This window comes from Cebus imitator, unplaced genomic scaffold, assembly GCF_001604975.1.
Source record: "Cebus imitator isolate Cc_AM_T3 unplaced genomic scaffold, Cebus_imitator-1.0 Scaffold119, whole genome shotgun sequence".
NCBI classification, from domain to species: domain Eukaryota; kingdom Metazoa; phylum Chordata; class Mammalia; order Primates; family Cebidae; genus Cebus; species Cebus imitator.
Genome location: NW_016107434.1, coordinates 3,284,951 through 3,303,635, shown reverse-complemented (window position 1 = coordinate 3,303,635; position 18,685 = coordinate 3,284,951). Strand labels below are relative to the sequence as shown.

The following is an 18,685-nucleotide window of genomic DNA, read 5'->3' as shown; positions in this document are numbered from 1 at the left end:
AAATCATTAAAAATGCAAAATAAAATCATGAAAACACATTCCACTTATTTTTTAATCCAACAGTTTTAAAATTGATGATACCTAGAGTGGGTGTGGGAACAGATAAACAGTACCTCTCAAATACTTGGCAGGGGTGTATTTGAGAGGGACTGTTAGAAACAATTCTGAAATATTTATCAGTTTTCAAATGGGTATATTATTTGAATGATTTCTATAACTCCTACGAAAATACATACTTGTGTGACTGAGGATATATCTGCATGCTTGTTCATTGTAGCATTCTTAACAATTGACAAAATTGGAAACATTTCTTCAGACAGAGTCTTACTTTGTCACCCAGGCTGGAGTGCAGTGGCTGGATCTTGGCTCACTGCAACTTCCACTTTCTGCATTCAAGTAATTCTCATGCCTTAGCCTTCCGAGTAGCTGGGATTACAGGCGTTCGCCACCACGCCCAGCTAATTTTTGTATTTTTAGTAGAGATGGGGTTTCACCATGTTGACTAGGCTGGTCCCAAACTCCTGGCCTCAAGTGATCTGCCTGCCTCAACCTCTCAAAGTGCTGGGATTACAGGTGTGAGCCACAGCACCCAGCCAAAATTTGGATGATTTCTAACTGCCCTTTAGTAAGGGAATACTTCAATGATGTGACATTCTTAGAAATGGCTCTTCCTACACTGACAAGGAAGATGTCAGTAATGTATTTCTACATGAAAAAACATGGTACAGACTGGAGAAAAAAAAAAACCAGAAAAAAAGTATACTTTTTCTCTCTTTTAGTCTTCAAGTTTCTTTTTTCCTTCTCTCTACTTCTAACACTTTCTGCTCATCTCCTCACAGTCTGCTTAGCCCAATTTCTAACCAATCTCAGAAAGATCTAAATATACACCAAAGTCTTGGGTTGGACTGAACCGTTTGTGTGTTCACAAGTCTACTGTGTTATTTTCTTCCATTTGTTTCCTTTCAGTTATTTTGCATATCTTGACTTGAGGAAGATGTTTTGAAAGATATATTTCCTCTACTCCTTTTCTTGTTACTCTTCCTTCATTTCTAATTCTTTTCCTTGTCGTTTGTTTGGTACTTTCCTTCAGTTATGAAGGAGAGGCCAGCCCCTTTCAGTGAAGCCTGACTCAGCCTCAGATCAGCCTGCTCTTACTCTCACTACCACCATGGCCATATGATCCACTTCGTGACTGGCAACATGTTTGGTGGGACCCAACCACTTTTCTCTTCTCTCTCTATCCATGGATGATATAGCATTTGCATATCAGAAACTAAAAGTGGAAAGGGGGCAGGTAATGTCATCAAGATGGTAGAATAGAAAGTACTGAATCAGAAATCAGTTAAGAGGCTCCTATACTCCAGGTGAGCATGAAACCAGTTGCATTGAAGCTAATAGAAAAATTCATGGCACTCACTCACCTGACTACCTCCCCAGCACAGTGCAGTGATTTAGAGAAACTTCTACCTCCTGGCATCTCCTTTGGGAGAAAGAGAAAAGACTAGATCTTATGTCTAATGTTCAGACTTTTGTGGAGGTACTTGAAAGACTGCTTTCTGTTCTGTCTGAACCTAAGAGCTAACAGGGAAAGGTACCAGGTTGGGAACCACTGAGAAGATGGTATGAAATTGTATGCATTCATTGCGATTGCCCTTCACCCTTGCTCGGGATAGAGTAGGTGAGAGTAAACCTCCAAATCCTGTCTTCTCCTTGGAGAAGGAGAAAGAGCATACATCCAATGCTCTGGCTTTTCAGAGGGCCACCCAAGAGACTGCTTTCTCTCTTGCCTGACTTGGAGTGCTGATGGGACACAGTATACTATGTCCCATAGATGCCTGGAGACTGCTCAGAACAGAAAGCTAGGTGGCCTGCAGTACAACAGACAGAGGCCAATACAGCTCAGCAGCTTCTCCCATAGGGATGGTAGGGGAAGAAAGAATGGAGCTTGTGTCCAGTATTTCATTTCTTCACAGTGTTGCCCAAGGAACTGTTTTTTTCTTCTGCCTCTGCTTCCTTCTCCTCTTCCTCTTCATCATCTTCTTTTGTTCTTCTCTTTCCTTTCCTTCTTTCTGCTCCTTCCTACTTCTCTTTTTCCTCTTCCTTTTCCTCCCCCTCCCCTTCCCCCTTCCCCCTTCCCCCTTCTCTTTTCTCCTTTCTCCTTTTCCTTCTTCCACTCTATGTGTTCATGGGACTTGACATACTCTAGATGTTTGGGGTCAGATGAAAACAAAAATGAGCTGTGCAGCTTACACTTCCAGAGAACCTGTAGTACCATAGACAGACACTAGAGAGGGCAGGGATTATGAGTGCCTGAAAAATAACCCAGCAAAATCCTTCTAATTGGGAATTCATATGTACATGAGAATATTTATCCACAGAAAAGGCTTGAGAATCCCCTAGAGTCATTAGCTAGGCTTATTGGCAAAGGCTTTTCATTATATGAAATCAGTCTGTACAGACTTGGAATGGTGACTGTTTTTTCAAATCCCAACACAAAGTAACAAAACACACGAAAGAACCGGGAGCATGGACCAACGAATGGAACAAACGAAATCAAACCAATCCTAAAGACACAGATGTATATGAATTACTTGAGAAATAATTCAAAATAAATGTCATAAAGATGCTCGGTGAGCTCAGACAAAAGATACATGAACAAAATGAGAGTATCAACAAAGGGACAGAAAATAGTATAAAGAATCAAACCAATATTGGAGCTAAAGAATACAGTAACTGAATTTAAAAGCCCACTTAGCGGTGTTCAATAGCAAATTTGAGGAAGCAGAAGGAGGAATGAGAAAAATCAGAGGTCATTTGAAGTGGTCCATTTAGAGGAGCAAAAGGACAAAAATGGAGAGGAGGCCAGGACCAGTGGCTCATGCCTGTAATCCCAGCACTTTGGGAGGCTGAAGCAGGAGGATCACGAGTTCGGGAGTTCAAGACCAGCCTGGCCAACATGGTGAAACCAAAATTAGCTGGGCATGGTGGCATGTGCCTGTAATCCTAGGTACTCAGGAGCCTAAAGCAGGCAAATTGCTTGAATCTGGGAGGCAGAGGTTGCAGCGAGCTGAGATCATGCCACTGCACTCCAGCCTGGGTGACAGAGTAAGATTCTATCTCAAAAAAAAAAAAAATGAGGAGTAAAGAAAGTCTAAGGGTCCAATGGAACACCATCAAGCAGATCAATAGATGCATTATGAGAATCACAGAAGGAGGAAGTAGAAAGGGAGGAAAGTATATTGGAAGAAATAATGGTCAAGATTCTGGGGAAAGAAAGAAACATTCAAATTCAAGAAGCCCAGTGGATCCAAATTAGGAGAACTCAAAAGACCACACTGAGCACATTAGAATCAAATTGTCAAAAGTTAAAGAGAAAAAGAGAACTTTGAAAGCAGCAGGAGAAAAGCAACTCATACAAGGGCATTTCAACAAGACTATCAGAAGATTTCTCAGAATGACCTTTCAGGCCAGAAGGATCTAGGGTAATATATTCAAAGCGCTGAAAGGAAATTACCAAGTAAGAATACCATATCTAGAAAAACCGTCTTTTGGCTGGGCACAGTGGCTCATGCCTGTAATCCCAGCACTTTGGGAGGCCAAGGTGGGCAGATCACAAGGTCAGGAGTTCAAGACCAGCGTGGCCAGCATGACAAAACCCCATCTCTACTAAAAATACAAATATTAGCCAGACATGGTGGCACATGCCTATAATCCCAGCTACTTAGAAGGCTGAGGCAGGAGAATCGCTTGAACCTGGGAGGCAGAGGTTACAGTGAGTGGCGATCATGCCATTGCACTCCAGCCTGGGTGACAGAGTAAAACTCTGTCTCAAAAACAAAAAAAAAAGACAAAAAGAAAACCTGTCTTTCACAAACAAAAGAGAAATAGACTTTCCTAGATAAAGTGTAGGGTGTTCACAACCACTAAACTTGTTTATAAGAAATGATAAAGGGAGTCCTTTAAAGTTGAAATGAAAGGGCACGACATAGCAACACAAAAGGATATGAAAGCACAAAGCTTGCAGATAAAGGTAAATGTACAGACAAATACAATGTACTCTAATGATGTGCATGAATCACTTTTAACTCTGGTATAGAATTTATACCTGCAGGTATTAAAAATAAATATAATTATAAAAACATGGTAATGGATACACAACATAAAAAGTGTAATTTGTTGTATCAATTACATAAAATTTGGGAGTGGAGAAGTAAGAGTAGAATTTGTATATGTGATTGAAATTAGCATAGATTATACATATAAAATGTTTTATATAAGTCTCATAGTAACAAAGAAAATGCCTATAGAGGATATAACAACAAAAAAGAGAAAAGAATCAAAGTATCTCACTATAAGAAACAAAACACAAAAGAAGTTATCAATATAGAAAAAGGCAAAAAAAAGCTACAACTGGGTATTTCGTGAGTGTTGCCTTTAATGGGACTAATGCCTTAAGAGTGTTTTGTTTGTTTGTTTGTTTGTTTGGAAATTTAGGCAGTGGTGAAGCTGGAGCATTTGTATTCTCTTCCCTATCTGTACCAAATTCTCTGTCTACTTTTGACTAGATTTTCAAAAATATCCTTCTGTGTTTCCATGTAGCTACTGTTCTGAAATGCCACCAGGTTTCTCAAAACCAACTAAAATGGTAGGAATGTGATGGACACAGAATGGTATGTCCTAAATCCTCTTAGTCTCTTCCTCTTTTTTCTCCCATGGATTTGAAGACTTAACACTAATTTCTCTTTATTTTTGTGAAAAATGCACAACATGAAAGGTACCCTATTAACAAAATTTTAAATGTACAGTACCTTATTAACTATAAGCACAATGTTGCACAGCAGATTTCTAGAACTTTTTTACCTTGCATAACTAAAATTTTATACCCACAGAAGAGCAAATTTCCAGTTCACTGTTGTTCCAGCCCCTGGTAACCACCATTCTACTTTCTGTTCCTGTGAGTTTGACCATCATGGATACCTTATATAAGTGGAATCACACAGCATTTATTCTTTTGTGACTGGATTATTTTCACTTAGCGTAATGTCCTAAGGCCAATTCATGTTGTAGCAAATGACAAGATTTCCTTCTTTTCTGTGGTCAAGTAATATTCCATTAGTTTAGGTGATGCTTTTATTTGCCTTTTTGACTCTTTACAGCAAACTTCTTAGGACTTGATCTGTCTCAGTCACTTCTGCATCCCCAGAATACAAAGCAATGCCAGGCATATAATATGCACAGTAAATATTTTTTGAATAGTTTTAAATAACTATTCAGCCCTGCAACCAAATTGACTTAATTTTTTTTACTGGACAAAAAAAATCATTTAAGTTTCGGTTCTCTAAGAAAAAGCCAGAAATTGCATTTTTAAGGAAGATATTTTATTATGCTTAATTGCCTTTTCTTCCCTTTGCTTTCATGTAAACAAAAACACTGAGTACCTTTTTTGTTTCTCTTTAAAACTCCTAAAATTCTGTATGCCCCAAGAATCTTTCTCTCTAAGGTAGATGTTGAAAGGCTTAAACATACTGACTGAAAAATGAGACTTTTTTCCTTACATCTTGATTAATGCTTAGTATTTACTGTATTTTATTTCTAATCATTATATGAAAGTAGCCATTCTGTACAGGGAAGGGGAAAAAAATGTCAGGCAATAATTGATTCAAGATTGATTGATCGATAGGTAGTTAGACAATTAGGCAGTTATGTAATCTTTTTTGGAACAAACTATTGTTATCCCTTATTTTTCAACCAGCAAGCAACTTAGCTGTTACAGTAAGTAATAATACAAATGTAGACATTTGTTACTGTTTAGTCTTGTCTTCAGTTTGACAAGTCTGTAGGTATTTAGGTGGGAAGGAGAACACAGCTGTTCAGACTAGTTTGGATTTTACCCAGCGAAGCACATTTAAAACAATTTTAAGATTTGGTGATGTCTTATGGATGCTTCTCTGATTTTTGTAGCCCTGTCGCATGAGAGAAAAGGTAGTTTTTTCCCTTAGTGGCAGCTGTGTGATGTGTTATTAGGGAGCTGATTTGGTTTCCTAGTTGTAGAGAAACACAAAACCATGTGGACTTCTCCATGGAATATTCATAAAGGTTGAAATAACTGGCATTGAGGTATGTGGAGCTTCTACAAAGATTGTAAATGTATATATTATTATAAAAAATAATTTTAAGACCAAGTGTGGTGGCTCACACCTGTCATCCCAATACTTGAAGGTGGGAGGATGGCTTGGGCCCAGGAGTTCGAGAGCAGCATTGGCAATACAGCGAGATCCCATCTCTACAAATCATCAAAAAAATAAAAATTAACTGGGTATAGTGGCATGCATCTATTGTCCTTGCTAAGATGCATGAGGCTGAGGCAGAAGGATCACTGAACCTAGGAGTTCAAGATTACAGTAAGCTATGATTGCGCCACTATACTCTGTCCTGTGTGACAGAGCTGGATACTATCTCAAAAATTAATTCATTAATTAATTTATAATTAGAGCTTTGTGTGCAAAGTATTGTTCATATTTAACAATAACACAAGTAATCTCTCTGAAACGGACAAACTTTTATTTAAATAAATACATGTCAAGAACTATATTAGGTGCTTTGCGTATAGTTATTTAATTTCTAAAATAAATGTATAGGCTGGTTGCAATGACTAATGCCTGTAACCCTGGCACTTTGGGAGGCTGAAATGGAAGAGTCACTTGATTTTAGGAGTTTGGGATCAGATCAGCCTAGGTAACAAAGTGCAAGACCCTGTCTATATAAAAACGTTTAAAAATTAGCTGGGTTATGGTGGTGCATGCCTGTGATCCTAGCTACTCTGAAGGCTGAGGCAGGAGGATAACTTAAACCCAGGAGGTCAAGGCTAAGGTGAACTCTGATCACACAACTGCACTCCAGCCTAGGCGACAGAGCCAGACCTTGTCTCAAAATAAAAGCATAGACTAAATACAGTCAGCTCTTCATGATGAGGAAATCAATACATACAGATTGTCACTTTACCAAGGCCATATCGCTGGTCATGGCTGACTCAGATGTTTATGCTTTTTCCCCTAAATCACTCAGCAGATGGCATTACTAAAATGATTGGAAGCCATGAAGTGACTTCATCAGTAACAACAAGAAAACATTCCAATGATAAATTAAAAAGATGAATACAACATTGTATAACTTTGTACTTTAGTTAAACGATCAGAGTAACATATAAAGATTTAGTGTTTGTACTAGGCCGATGGAATCTGTGTGTTTATTTTGTAAACTGTCTTTCATTGTGTAAGATGTCTATAATTGTGGATAAGTTACTTCCCAGTTAAGTACTATTTAAAGAAGAGTGCATGCAGCATCAATTTAGTTCATCAATCAGTGTATCTAAAAAATCTTAATGTTTTTGGTGTGCCTTCTGAAAGACTATGCGGTCATTTGAGCTTGTATTCTTTTTTTCTTCTTCTAATTTTAGATCATCAAACTATTGGATGGAAAACGATCTCAAACTGTGGGAATATTAATATCTAGTTTACATTTAGAAATGAAGGATATCCAGCAGGGTAAGTCTTTTCTATCACTTTTATGTTTTCCATTTTTTAAAAAAAACACTTGATTGTGAAGAATGGCAAACACATACAAAATTAAAATGCCATAATGAATCTCGTATACCCAATACGCAGCTACAGAACCATCAACTCAGTCTTGTTTCATCTGAAAACACCCTCCTCTCACCAAGTAGGTTATTATGAAGCAAATTTCAGATGCTTTATAAGTCATCTGTTAAAAATGTTAGTACTGTTGCTAAAAAATTAGGATACTACATTTATTTACTTGTATTTTACAGATGGGGTTTTGCCATGTTGCCCAGGCTGGTCTTGAACTCCTGGACTCAAGCAGTGTGCCCACCTCAACCTCCCAAAGTGCTGAGATTACAGGCATAAGCCACCATGCCCAGCCCAAGGATACTTTTTTAAACAATACTCCAGTGACATTATTTTTCCTTTAAAACCATTAATTGTAGTTTCTCGGTATCATCACATAGGTAATTCTAATTTCCCTTTTGTTTGTATACTCATTAATTCATGCATTCATTTACAGTTAGTTTAAATGAGGATCCAAACAAATTCTATGCATTGACTTTGATGTGCCTCTCAAGTTTCTTTTAATCTAGAAGTTTCTACTCTCCATTTTTCCTCTTTTGTAATGTATTTGTTGAAGAAACCAGGTTACTTGTCTTATAGACTTTCCCACATTTTAGATTTTGTTGATCCTGTTGCCATGTTTTTATCATGTTCCTCTGTCTCCTATTTTCTATAAACTATTTTAATTTGAGTGGAAGAATACATCATAGATACTATTGTTTCCTATCAAGAAGTAGATAATATTTTGTTATCTGTGATGCTAGTGAACACTGATGATCTTTGCCTAGATTCATTATTCATTAGAAGTTTTCAAAATAATGATGTACTAATTCCATCATTTCTTCTTTATTAGCTGGAATACTTCTAGGGAGAAACACTTTCCTTTATTTAGTTTTGTCATTGTGTCTTAATCCTTTTGTTTTCAAAATGTTATTTCTATTTGGTTATCTTTGGCGCAATTTTAGATAAATGACATTTAAAGAGAAGAGATGTTGTATGTATGTATTTTTATTAGTATCTAGAAAAGTAGACCAGAAGACATCATACCTTTTTGAAATCTATGTCTTATATGAAAAAAATATTGCCCTTTCTCAGTAACTAATTAAATGTAAATCTTTATATTGACATTTCACTTACATTGTCTGAGTGCTAATGGGATCTCTTAGCTGTTTTCAATAGAATTTATTATGGGTTTCACAGTGAAAACATTTGAAACCACACTGCCCTTTAGGTTTCAGTTCATGTTGTTGAGTTGTTTGACTTTGCTACTCAGCAGAATACCCTTGGGTCCTGACCTACAAGACACTTAAGTTACTTTCACATCACCTGCTACTCCTCCATTCAAGGAAGATTTGTTAGAGACTTAAAATGTTGCTACATTGTGAAAATTAAAAATTCCACAAAAACTAAAATATCTTAAATTAAATGATAGTCACACAGCATTCAAATAAGCTGTTTAATAGTTAAGCTGAGTAACAGAGCTGAATACGTAAGTGTGAATATTAAAGCTCAGATAAATTGACTTTGCCAAAGGGTGGCTAAAAAGACCTGTCATTGAGATTTGAATGGGATTTTTCAGGGACTTTAGAAGAATCTAAAGTTAAATCTTCCAGAAGAATTGAGTTTCTGATAAATTTACGCCAGAAAATATGATGTGAGAGCAGAGGAAAAGAAAGGAAAAACAAAAATAAATCTCTTCTGTAGACTTTATAGTCTTTTGGTAAAGGATTGATTTTTTAGAGGCAGTCACTGAATTTAGGGATTCCTCAGGTATGATGAAAGGGTCTTGTCTTAACAGTGCTCTCCATGAGCCTGGTGAAGCTCAAGTGTGCTTGATTTCATCACCATGATGTGTAATGCCACGGATGTGAGTTTTCGCGATGTCCACATAACCTAGGACTATATTCTATTTGTTTTAAGCATATCCTGCTGCAGTGTCAGATTTCCACATGTATAGAAGTCATTCCAGCCAAGTGATAGTCCAGTTACCAGCTCAGGACTGTAAACTTTCCCATGACATTCTAGCCTTATTAGATTGAATGTTTATTGTGAGTTCAATAAGATATTCATAGACCCAGACCTTTCCCAATGTTAAACTCTAGGCAAGAACATGCTTGCATGAAGCATAAATGGACTTTCATTCCAGCATCGGAAATGTTCATTGTAGCATCACAGACTTCTAGACCTTGTGGGAACTTTATTGTTCTTTTTCTTTCCTCAAGCACCTCCGTGATCCACCACAAAGTTAGCTCCTAAGTTCTAAAAAATTCTCTCCATTCCATTTCTTGGTTTAGTAATGCCTTCCAGATGAATATGGCACCATAACCGGAGGTTAGTTTTCCTTTGGAGCCATTGACTGACACTGGCATCTGAAGGTCATTAGGAGCCCAGGCTGTATCAGTTATATTTCATTCTGAATTCGTGTGTGGAATGTACTTGGCCTTGTGTTGTCAGCCTGGTGAAAGGACTTCCTGTGCTGATATTGGCCTAAAAGCCCCTTTAAGAGGGGTTATGGTTGGATGTGATTGGGGGAGGCCAGCTGGCAGCCAGGCAAGGTCTCACAGCAGATCAGCCCTGGTAGAATGACCACAATTCAGAGACTGTTCTCCAGCCCTATCATTGTATATTCATCTTTAGCTATGTACAAAGATCAGAGGCATTAACTCATACTTCCAAACTCACAAGAAGCAGATGTATAAACCAGAAAGCCAGCATGTTTACTTAGACAAGAGTATTCCTTTCTTATGACAAAAAAATTATCACATTTGTTGATGGTTTTCTCCACATCATTTATCTCTACCTGTCATTTTCCCCTTAAAATGTCATTTCCATCATTCTGTTTCAGCATATGCATAACAAGCACACAGTAAATATTTTTTGAATGGTGAACAAAGAGATAGATGAAGGTATGAATGCAAAGAAACAGGCATAAACAGATTTAGAGACAATACAGTATATGGTTCTTGGAAGACTGTACTATTTAGTTGATAGGAATAGAAATACAGGCACTCTGGAGCGCTTCGGGCATTCCAGTTTTATAAAGGACAGTGACATTTCAGTCTTTCTGAGATTACAGCTTTGTCACCTTGATAACAGTTTTGTGTATTTCAGTCTGAAGTTATCTCCCACAAATAGATAATCTAGCTTTTACTTGTTCAGTTCTTTAAGAGCAATCTGCTTTTCTTCTTTTTTAAGATGAGCGCTTGTCTGTGGTCTTCCTAGCACAGCCTATACTCTCCATTCAAGAAGTGGAGTTTGGGTGCTCTATACCTTAATGTCTGACAGGTAACAAGGAGCAGAGCCAGTGTTCATTCCTTTATGCATTTCTTTGCCAGGAATGTCTGAGATGATTAAGCATTGTTTGCAACTAACTGGGCTAATGTGTGACACATAAAAGTTATATCTTCAAGTGTTTGTTGAATTTAATTCAATTTTTTTAAAAAAATACAGACTTAAACTAGATAGGATCCGAATACCATGTATTCTATTCCAGTGCATTTGGACAAAACCGCCTGCTTGCCTGCCTTCTTTTCTTCCATAAACCTGTATTGAGTGTCAGCTCCGTATCAGGTGTCATGACTACAACAGCACATAAGGTCAGACTCTAACATCCTCAAGCATGCCCAAGTTGGTGGGAGTGGTGTAAAGCAGCCCAACATTACAGTAGAATTGGCTGTGAAATAACAGAGCAATAGCTTGACTCTTCCTATAGAAGTTAAGGTTAAGCCTGAGAGGATGGAATAATGGTCATCACATGGAGATGGAGCTTTCCCAATTCAGGAAAGAGCATGAAATAAAACATGTGAAAAAGACACATGTAATCCCTGACTTTGGAAGGCTGAAGCAGGTGGATTGCTTGAACCCAGGAGTTCAAGACCAGCCTGACTAAAGTGGCCAAACCCCATCTCTACAAAAAATACAAAAATTAGCTGGGTGTGGTGGCACGAGCCTGTAATCTCAGCTACTTGGGATGGTGAGGTGGGAGAATTGCTTGAGCATGGAAGGTAGAGGTCGCTGAGATGATGCCACTGCACTCCAGCCTAAGTGACAGAACAGAACTCCATCTCAAAAAGAGAGAGAGAGAGAGAGAGAGAGAGAGAGAGAGAGAGAGCTGGAGCTGGTGTCCATAGACTGTATATAAGATTGTGGGTTGTTTTAGGATAGAAGGCTAGAAACACAAGCATCATCCAGACCAGGAAGATCCCTGAATAGGATCACAAGAAATGTTTACATTGTTGCATCAGTAGAGGGGACAAGAAACCTAAGAAGGGCCATGTTGTGATCTGATTTTGAATGCAGCAATATCTATCACACTGTTTCATGGAAGACTGGGCTCTGCTGCTTTGTGTGCTTGGCCAAAACATAGATCTCTTACTTCACTTTGTTCCACTTGCATCTCATCTCACTGCATTCTAGCCAGCCATGGTGGTCATCTTTGATTTCTTAAAAAGGCCAAGTGCTTTCCTTAGTCTTTGTTGTTGCATGCACAACACACTTTGAATGAAGAGCACTGCAGGCTCCCTCTGTTTGAAACACTTTTCTCCCCCACTCTCTATGTAACTAGATCTTTTTCTTTAGGTTTCAGCTTAAATGTCACCTTCTTGGAGAACTTTCCTAGGTCCTCCCTAATACAGGTCATTCTATTTTAATACTCTCATTTCCTTCACAGCAGCTAATATTTTATTTGTTCATCTTCTTATGTTTTCATTTATATCCACCACAAGAATATAAGCTGCAAGAAGGAAATTGTTCACTAATGTGACCCTAGCACCTTGCACCTGTGTCTGGCACCCAGGCAATGATCATCAAGTGCCTGTTGACTGAATCAACAAAAATAGGACTGAAGGTGGAGAAATCCTTTAGAGTGGATGGTACTTGTTCAGATGATAAATGACGAAGGTCAGAACTGAAGCTGTGTCTATAGAAATGTAGAGAAGAGACCATGTATGAGGGATATTTGGAGAGAGAATTGCTACAGTGTCTCACCTAAGATGCAAGGAGTAATAGGGAAGACATTTGGCTGTACCTTGGGTTTCTGGCTTCAGCAGGAATGTGTATGATGGTGTCCAAAACCAGAAACTGAAAACACAGGAGCAAAAGCAGGGCTTGAAATGTAAAGGTAAATTCTGTTTTGGATGATTAGAGTGTGAGATGACTGGAAACATCTCAGCCAAAGTGTTCAGTCAGCATCTGAAAATTCTGTGCTAGTGGTAAGTCGATAGGGCTAGGTTAGATATAACATACTTTCAAAAGTAACCTTTATCCATTTATTTCTACGCAAGATAGTGTTTGATGTCTTGTAGAAGAAAGCCAAATCCATATGCTGCCTGAAGTTTTAAACACTGAATTACTGGAAAAAAAAAAAAAAAAAAAGGCCTTGGTTGTAGGGGAAGAATGGTTTCAAGAGGGTGACCATAATACCAAAAGCAATTGTATTTGTGCAGGAGAGACTCTCAGTAAGTCATTTACTTACTGCTGGTTTTCCATCTGCTAGATAGGATGACATATATATATATATTTTTTTGCATTTTAGGTTTTGGGGTACATGTGAAGAACATGCAAGATTGTTGCATAGGTACACACATGGCAGTGTGATGTGCTGCCTTCCTCCCCATCATCTATATCCGGCATTTCTCCCCATGCTATCTCTCCCCAACTCCCCACTCCCAGGATGACTTATATTTAAAAGCATTTGGCATCCTTGGACATATTGACTGCCTACATGATTGCAAATTAGTGTTTTCATTCCACATTAGTGAGTTCCTCTTATTTGTGTCCCAGGGGAGACAGAAAATTGCTGTTGACTATTCTTGATATAAATGTTCATATGCATTGCAAAAGACTAGATGCCAGAGACCTCCTGGCATTCATTTGGAATTTCCCATACACTCAGAATTCATATTTATAATATTTAAATAACATCGAGATAAACATCCTTTATTTAGTTCTTACTAGTTCAGAATCTCAGCTTAAGATACCAGCTGCAACATTGACTTTCTTTTTGTTTAAGGAGTCTCAGTTCAAAATGCACAAACGGGATATCAGTTATGTCCTCAGAGCCTAAAACCCAGATCTGAGAATGCCCACTGGACCTTGTTCCCTTTTGCCTTAATTGCCAGAAATCTTTTTCAAAGTTTATGCAAGTTGTCTAAAACATAACAAATTTGACGAGGCATCTGAAATCCACCATAGATTATCTAGGATTTTCCTGAGGAACAGTCTCAGTTTAGCCTACAAGAGCATCTACCCAAAATACTTTTGGCATTCAGAATTCTTTTTTATCATGCACCCCTAAAAGTAAAAAGTTTTAGAGCATGCTTCTCAAGGTATATTTTCTAAAATATATACACATATGAGAGAACTAACATGCATGTTATAAAATATACAAAAATATGAATTAAAATTAGTAATATTTTAAAATGTCTTGCTAATTTTGATGGTTTTGGATTCTCATTAGCCTGTTGATATCTCAAGACTCAATATGCAATTACAGTGAGTCTCATTATTAACAATAGTGAAATTAAACCCACATTTTAAATAGTCTTAGTAATAAATTCTATTTATTGGGGCCAACTTCTTGGCAGATGTCATTTGGCTATCCTTGTTTTAACCCCCTTCCATAACTGATGAAGAGTTTATGCTAGCAACCAAAGTGTCTGCTCTGCCATTTTCCTATTGTTGACGGATTATATTAAATCTGGGGTTTCACTGCAGGAGTCTTTTGAAGCCAACTTGTTTATTTTGTGAAGTTTAGTTAAAACCAGATTTTAGAATAAGAAAACTTCATTTAATCCTGCCCCCCATTACAATATGTTGAAAGCAAAGGGACAAGTAAGGATGCCATGTCTGAAAGAGTTAATCCACCAAAAGTGACATGTGGTCCTGACCTGCTGACATACAGCCTAAATAAATGGGAAGTTTTAATTAACGTATTAAATATAGATAGAGCTAATTTTTTTAAAAAGTTAGATAAATATAAGTAGTTGCTCTAATATTTCCCTTTGCTTTTCCACCTTTTCCTCCCTCCCGCTGAGTCTAAAACACCTAAGCAGCTGGGCTCCCACCTACCTTTCTAAACCATTCAGCATTCCTTCACTCATAGAGCTGAGTCCAGAAAGCAGAGGGTGGCATTTTTTTGTACTTTACCTTCAGGCAACTGACTGAGACCATCCAATCTGCCTGGAATGTAATTTTGGCTTAAAAGAACCAGAACTAATGGACGAACAGAAGCAGCTTAACCCAAACTGTTTCTCATTCCACTGCCTTCTGGAGAAGAGCAGGGATACAGAAGGGGAAGTTTTGTGAATTCTATGCTCTATGCCCTTCTTTGAGGTTTGAACCATGGACAATTTTAACTGTACCTATAAAAGGAGACCTTGGGCTACTTCAGGCATAGTACATGCCTGGACTTAGGTGAGAATTGGGATTTTTACTTTATCAGATTGAGAGATTTTGAAGTTTTGTAATAGATTAGATAGATATGTGTCCCTTTTGCGACCTTTCATTTCTTCCACCTCCCACGCAGTTCCTGTTCACTGTGTGTTTTATACTTGTCTCTTATTCCACCAGCGGCCAGGTTCACATGACACAGTAGCAGGCATTTAGCAATTTAGGTAAGATTATAAACTATATTCTCCTAACATTTCTTATTCTTTTATCTGTTTGATGCAAATTTTGTTTGTGTTTCTTCATGTGCTGTGTGCCTTAGTTTTCCTTTTTAGTCAATTTTGGCATGCAGTGTAAAATTACAATTATTGCATATCTTCAAGAAAATTAGACCTTATGTTACTGAAGATTTTATTTTCCTTTTATTTAAGACAAGGTCTTTTCAAGTTCCAGGTTTCTATTTTTTTTTTTTTTAAAGAAATTCTGTCTGCTGTGACTTAGTTGCAATACTGATTACTTTTGAAGAACTGCAAATAGTTTATAACAAAGATTAAAGTTTATTCATTTTATTGCATGTGTTGAAATAGCATATTAGAAGTGAACTACATAGTAGGATGAATTAAATAATGGTAGAATTATAGATGTATAGACTAAGTAAATGAAACTTTCGTAACATGGGCTGTATGTGGTTCCCACTCCGATTGTTGATTAATGTAAAAAGTATGTGATGCCATTTAGAAACCATGGTTTCTTTGTAGACTTTTGTGGGTAGTTTGTTCTTCATTGGTTAATTCATTGAAATTTTTTTTTGGTGGTAAGGATTTTAGGTGGAATGATTATTTATAACCTGACATCTATGAAGATGATGAAAGTACAGTCTGGGTCCTGTAAATTACCACTTTCTTGGAGGATAGTTGGGGTGATTATAGAACTGAGCTTGAGAAACCAAGCAGTGTGACTTTGTACCTTGGTTTCATCATCTGTGAAACGAGAAATAACAAACACAGGCATCTCATATGATTAAATACAAAACACTTAGAACAATGCCTGATACAGAGGAAGCTACAATAAATCCTATCAGTTATTAAGTAGTAATCCCCAATAAAGTCTGCTTGCTGTCCTCACCCTCTGGTGGAGTGGACAGAGATTCTTTTAAGCTGCTACTTAATTGGTGCCCATAAGCATCTCATTTGGATACTTGCATAGAGTGAGGATTTGTGCCTATCTGGGTCTGCACAGGCATGCCTGGTGCTTATTGGAGGTGGAACCTAGTGTCCAGTAGGAGAAATGCAAGGTGTAGATTATAGGAGAATTGTGACCATTTTGAAGACACTTGTTACAGAGCTCTTCAGCAGGACCAGGTCTGTACAGTTCCCTGGCCTAGCCTCTAGTGGTCCTTCCATGCTCCACATCCCTCCCTGCCAGCTCCCCTTCTTTCCATGTCTTGCAGTTTTTTTCATAGACCTTGTCTTCACTCTCAGGGATGACCTCACTGTTGGGAGTGAAACTGCGGGAAGATGTTTCTGCCTTCGCTTTCTTCAACTCTCACATTCTACCCCTGCCTCTTCCCATGAACCCCATGTTATCCTTTGCTTTGTAGAGGTCCGGGAGTAGGTTTGTCAGAGTTTTGTGGGCATAGGTGACCTAAGAGTTTCAAAAAACCAAGTCCTTCTGTATTTCTTTCCCTGGTCTGTTCTCTTTCTCTTACTGATTACATTTTTATCGAGTTCTAAAACATATCAGGAATTTGGGCAAAGCAGCTAAGTTTTATTTGTCTATTTGAGAGTTAACATTGTAAACAAAATAATTTCTATTAATAGAGTTAAATAATCTTTTAAATCTTTGCTTTCCTGGGCCAGACTAGAATACATCTAGTCGATTTGCAAACATTATTACATACCCACTTTGTGCAAGAGATTTACATCAGCCACTTAAGGAAATTTAAAAAAATAAGTAAATAAAGTGGGCTACATACAAATTATTCTCAAAACTACCATCAGCCAAAACCTGGTGAGCTAACCCAACCCTATCTGCCTGTGGCATCTTCCACACTTCAGATAACCAGATTTACTGTGGCTAATCTTAACAGACTTCTTAAGGGGTATGCCTTTCTCACTACCCTGTCCCGTGCTTCCTGCTCAAAGGTGCTCCTTCAATCAAAAAGAACAACTCCCTTAATAACTCTGCCTGTCTTTTTACTAATTAGAAGCCCTTTGAACAGCAAATGCATTCTTGGCTTATTTGCGCATTACCATGCTTGGAGATAGAAGTGTTCAGGGTTGAAAAATGGCTGGAGAGCTGAGAGAATTCTGCATGTTCTTTCTACTTACGCTGGTCTTATGAAAAGCCATCTCTGACCCGGAGAGGGAGTTTTCCTATTGTGTTAAGACCCTGACCCTGTGCATGTGCCTAAAGCAGGCACATAGTTTTTATGTGTGCCTGTTAGTTTGAATTTGTGATACTGATCTGCTTTTTGTCCTTGCTGACGGTTATTATATCTTAATGGGCGAAACACTACTCTCTAATGATCCTTGTGTGTATAATTCTTGTGGTACAGAGCAGGCACCAGAGGACCACATAAAAATGTTTGCCTCAATTTCCCTGCAAAAAAGAAGCCCAGAAACCAGACTAGACCAAGTAACAGATTTTTAAAGGTAAAGGAACCCAATAAAATTACCAGCTTTTCACAGCGTGTGTCTACTTCCTTTTGACATATTGTGAGGTGTAGGTGAAATATTCTAACTGAACTGACAGTGTGAGCGGGACAACTAAGGAGGGAGGGAGATAAAAGTAAAAACCACCAGCAATGATTGATATTGCAGTAGCAATGAGCTGTTGGGGTCTCCCCTTTGTGGATTTGACACTTCACCTTTCTGACACCATCTGCAGGAGTGTTGGTATAATGAGACCTATACGATGGGAACAAAAGCTAGGATTACTTGGAATTACTGTATCAGAGCTTTGGGGCTTGCTGTAAAATTGCATAGGCCAGTATTTGTTTATTCAACTTATGAGAGGTGCACCCGTGTGCATACACATGCATAGAAGAGACAGAGACAGAAAGTGAATGTTTTTAAAGTGTAAAATGGAAAGAGAAATCCGATCCTAGGTAACTCCAAAAGTAGTTTAAAAACTGACTTCTTTCTACATTGTGATCATTGTGGTGACTAGTTAGTTAACTAATTAATTGGGCTTATATAATAGCTAATAAGTTTAATGGTAAGTGCTTTCAAGAATGACTTAATCGGAGAGCATTCATTGATTCTCTAATATATTGTTACAGTATTTTGAGAAGAGCATTATCAGGTATGGATTCTGGCTCTCTAGGAACTGAAACTGTATTTGGTGACTAAGAGGTGGAATTACATACCTGTAAGGCAGTTCTCCTAGGAGTCCTAGGACTTGGTAGGTCCTTTTATTTTTTAGCCTTCTGGCTGATACCCTACCCTTCCCAGGCCAATATTATTTTTATTAGAAATAATACAAATAATTTAATTTCCTGAAGTTCTAGGCTCAGTATTAATTTCTTGGTATTGCTTCTTCTCCATCTGATTTTTCTTTTACCTTTTAAATTTTATTTTTAAGATCCTTTTGTGGAAGAGGAGAAACCTCAGTGGAATGCTTGGTGTTGGTCCTAAGTTCATCTCTTTCTTTTTTTTTTTTTTTACCTGTCC

General features: G+C 37.9%; 1 protein-coding gene across 2 annotated transcripts in view; it reads left to right on the top strand.

Moving 5' to 3' along the window:
* The window catches only part of FMN1 (formin 1), a 421,043-nt gene that overhangs the window by 261,351 nt on the left and 141,007 nt on the right, over window positions 1–18,685 (top strand). For both annotated transcript variants that reach the window (XM_017539536.2, XM_017539537.2), the window contains one exon: window positions 7,457–7,544. In XM_017539536.2, coding sequence (XP_017395025.1) covers window positions 7,457–7,544 — 88 coding nt within the window. The remainder of the gene's footprint in view (window positions 1–7,456; window positions 7,545–18,685) is intronic.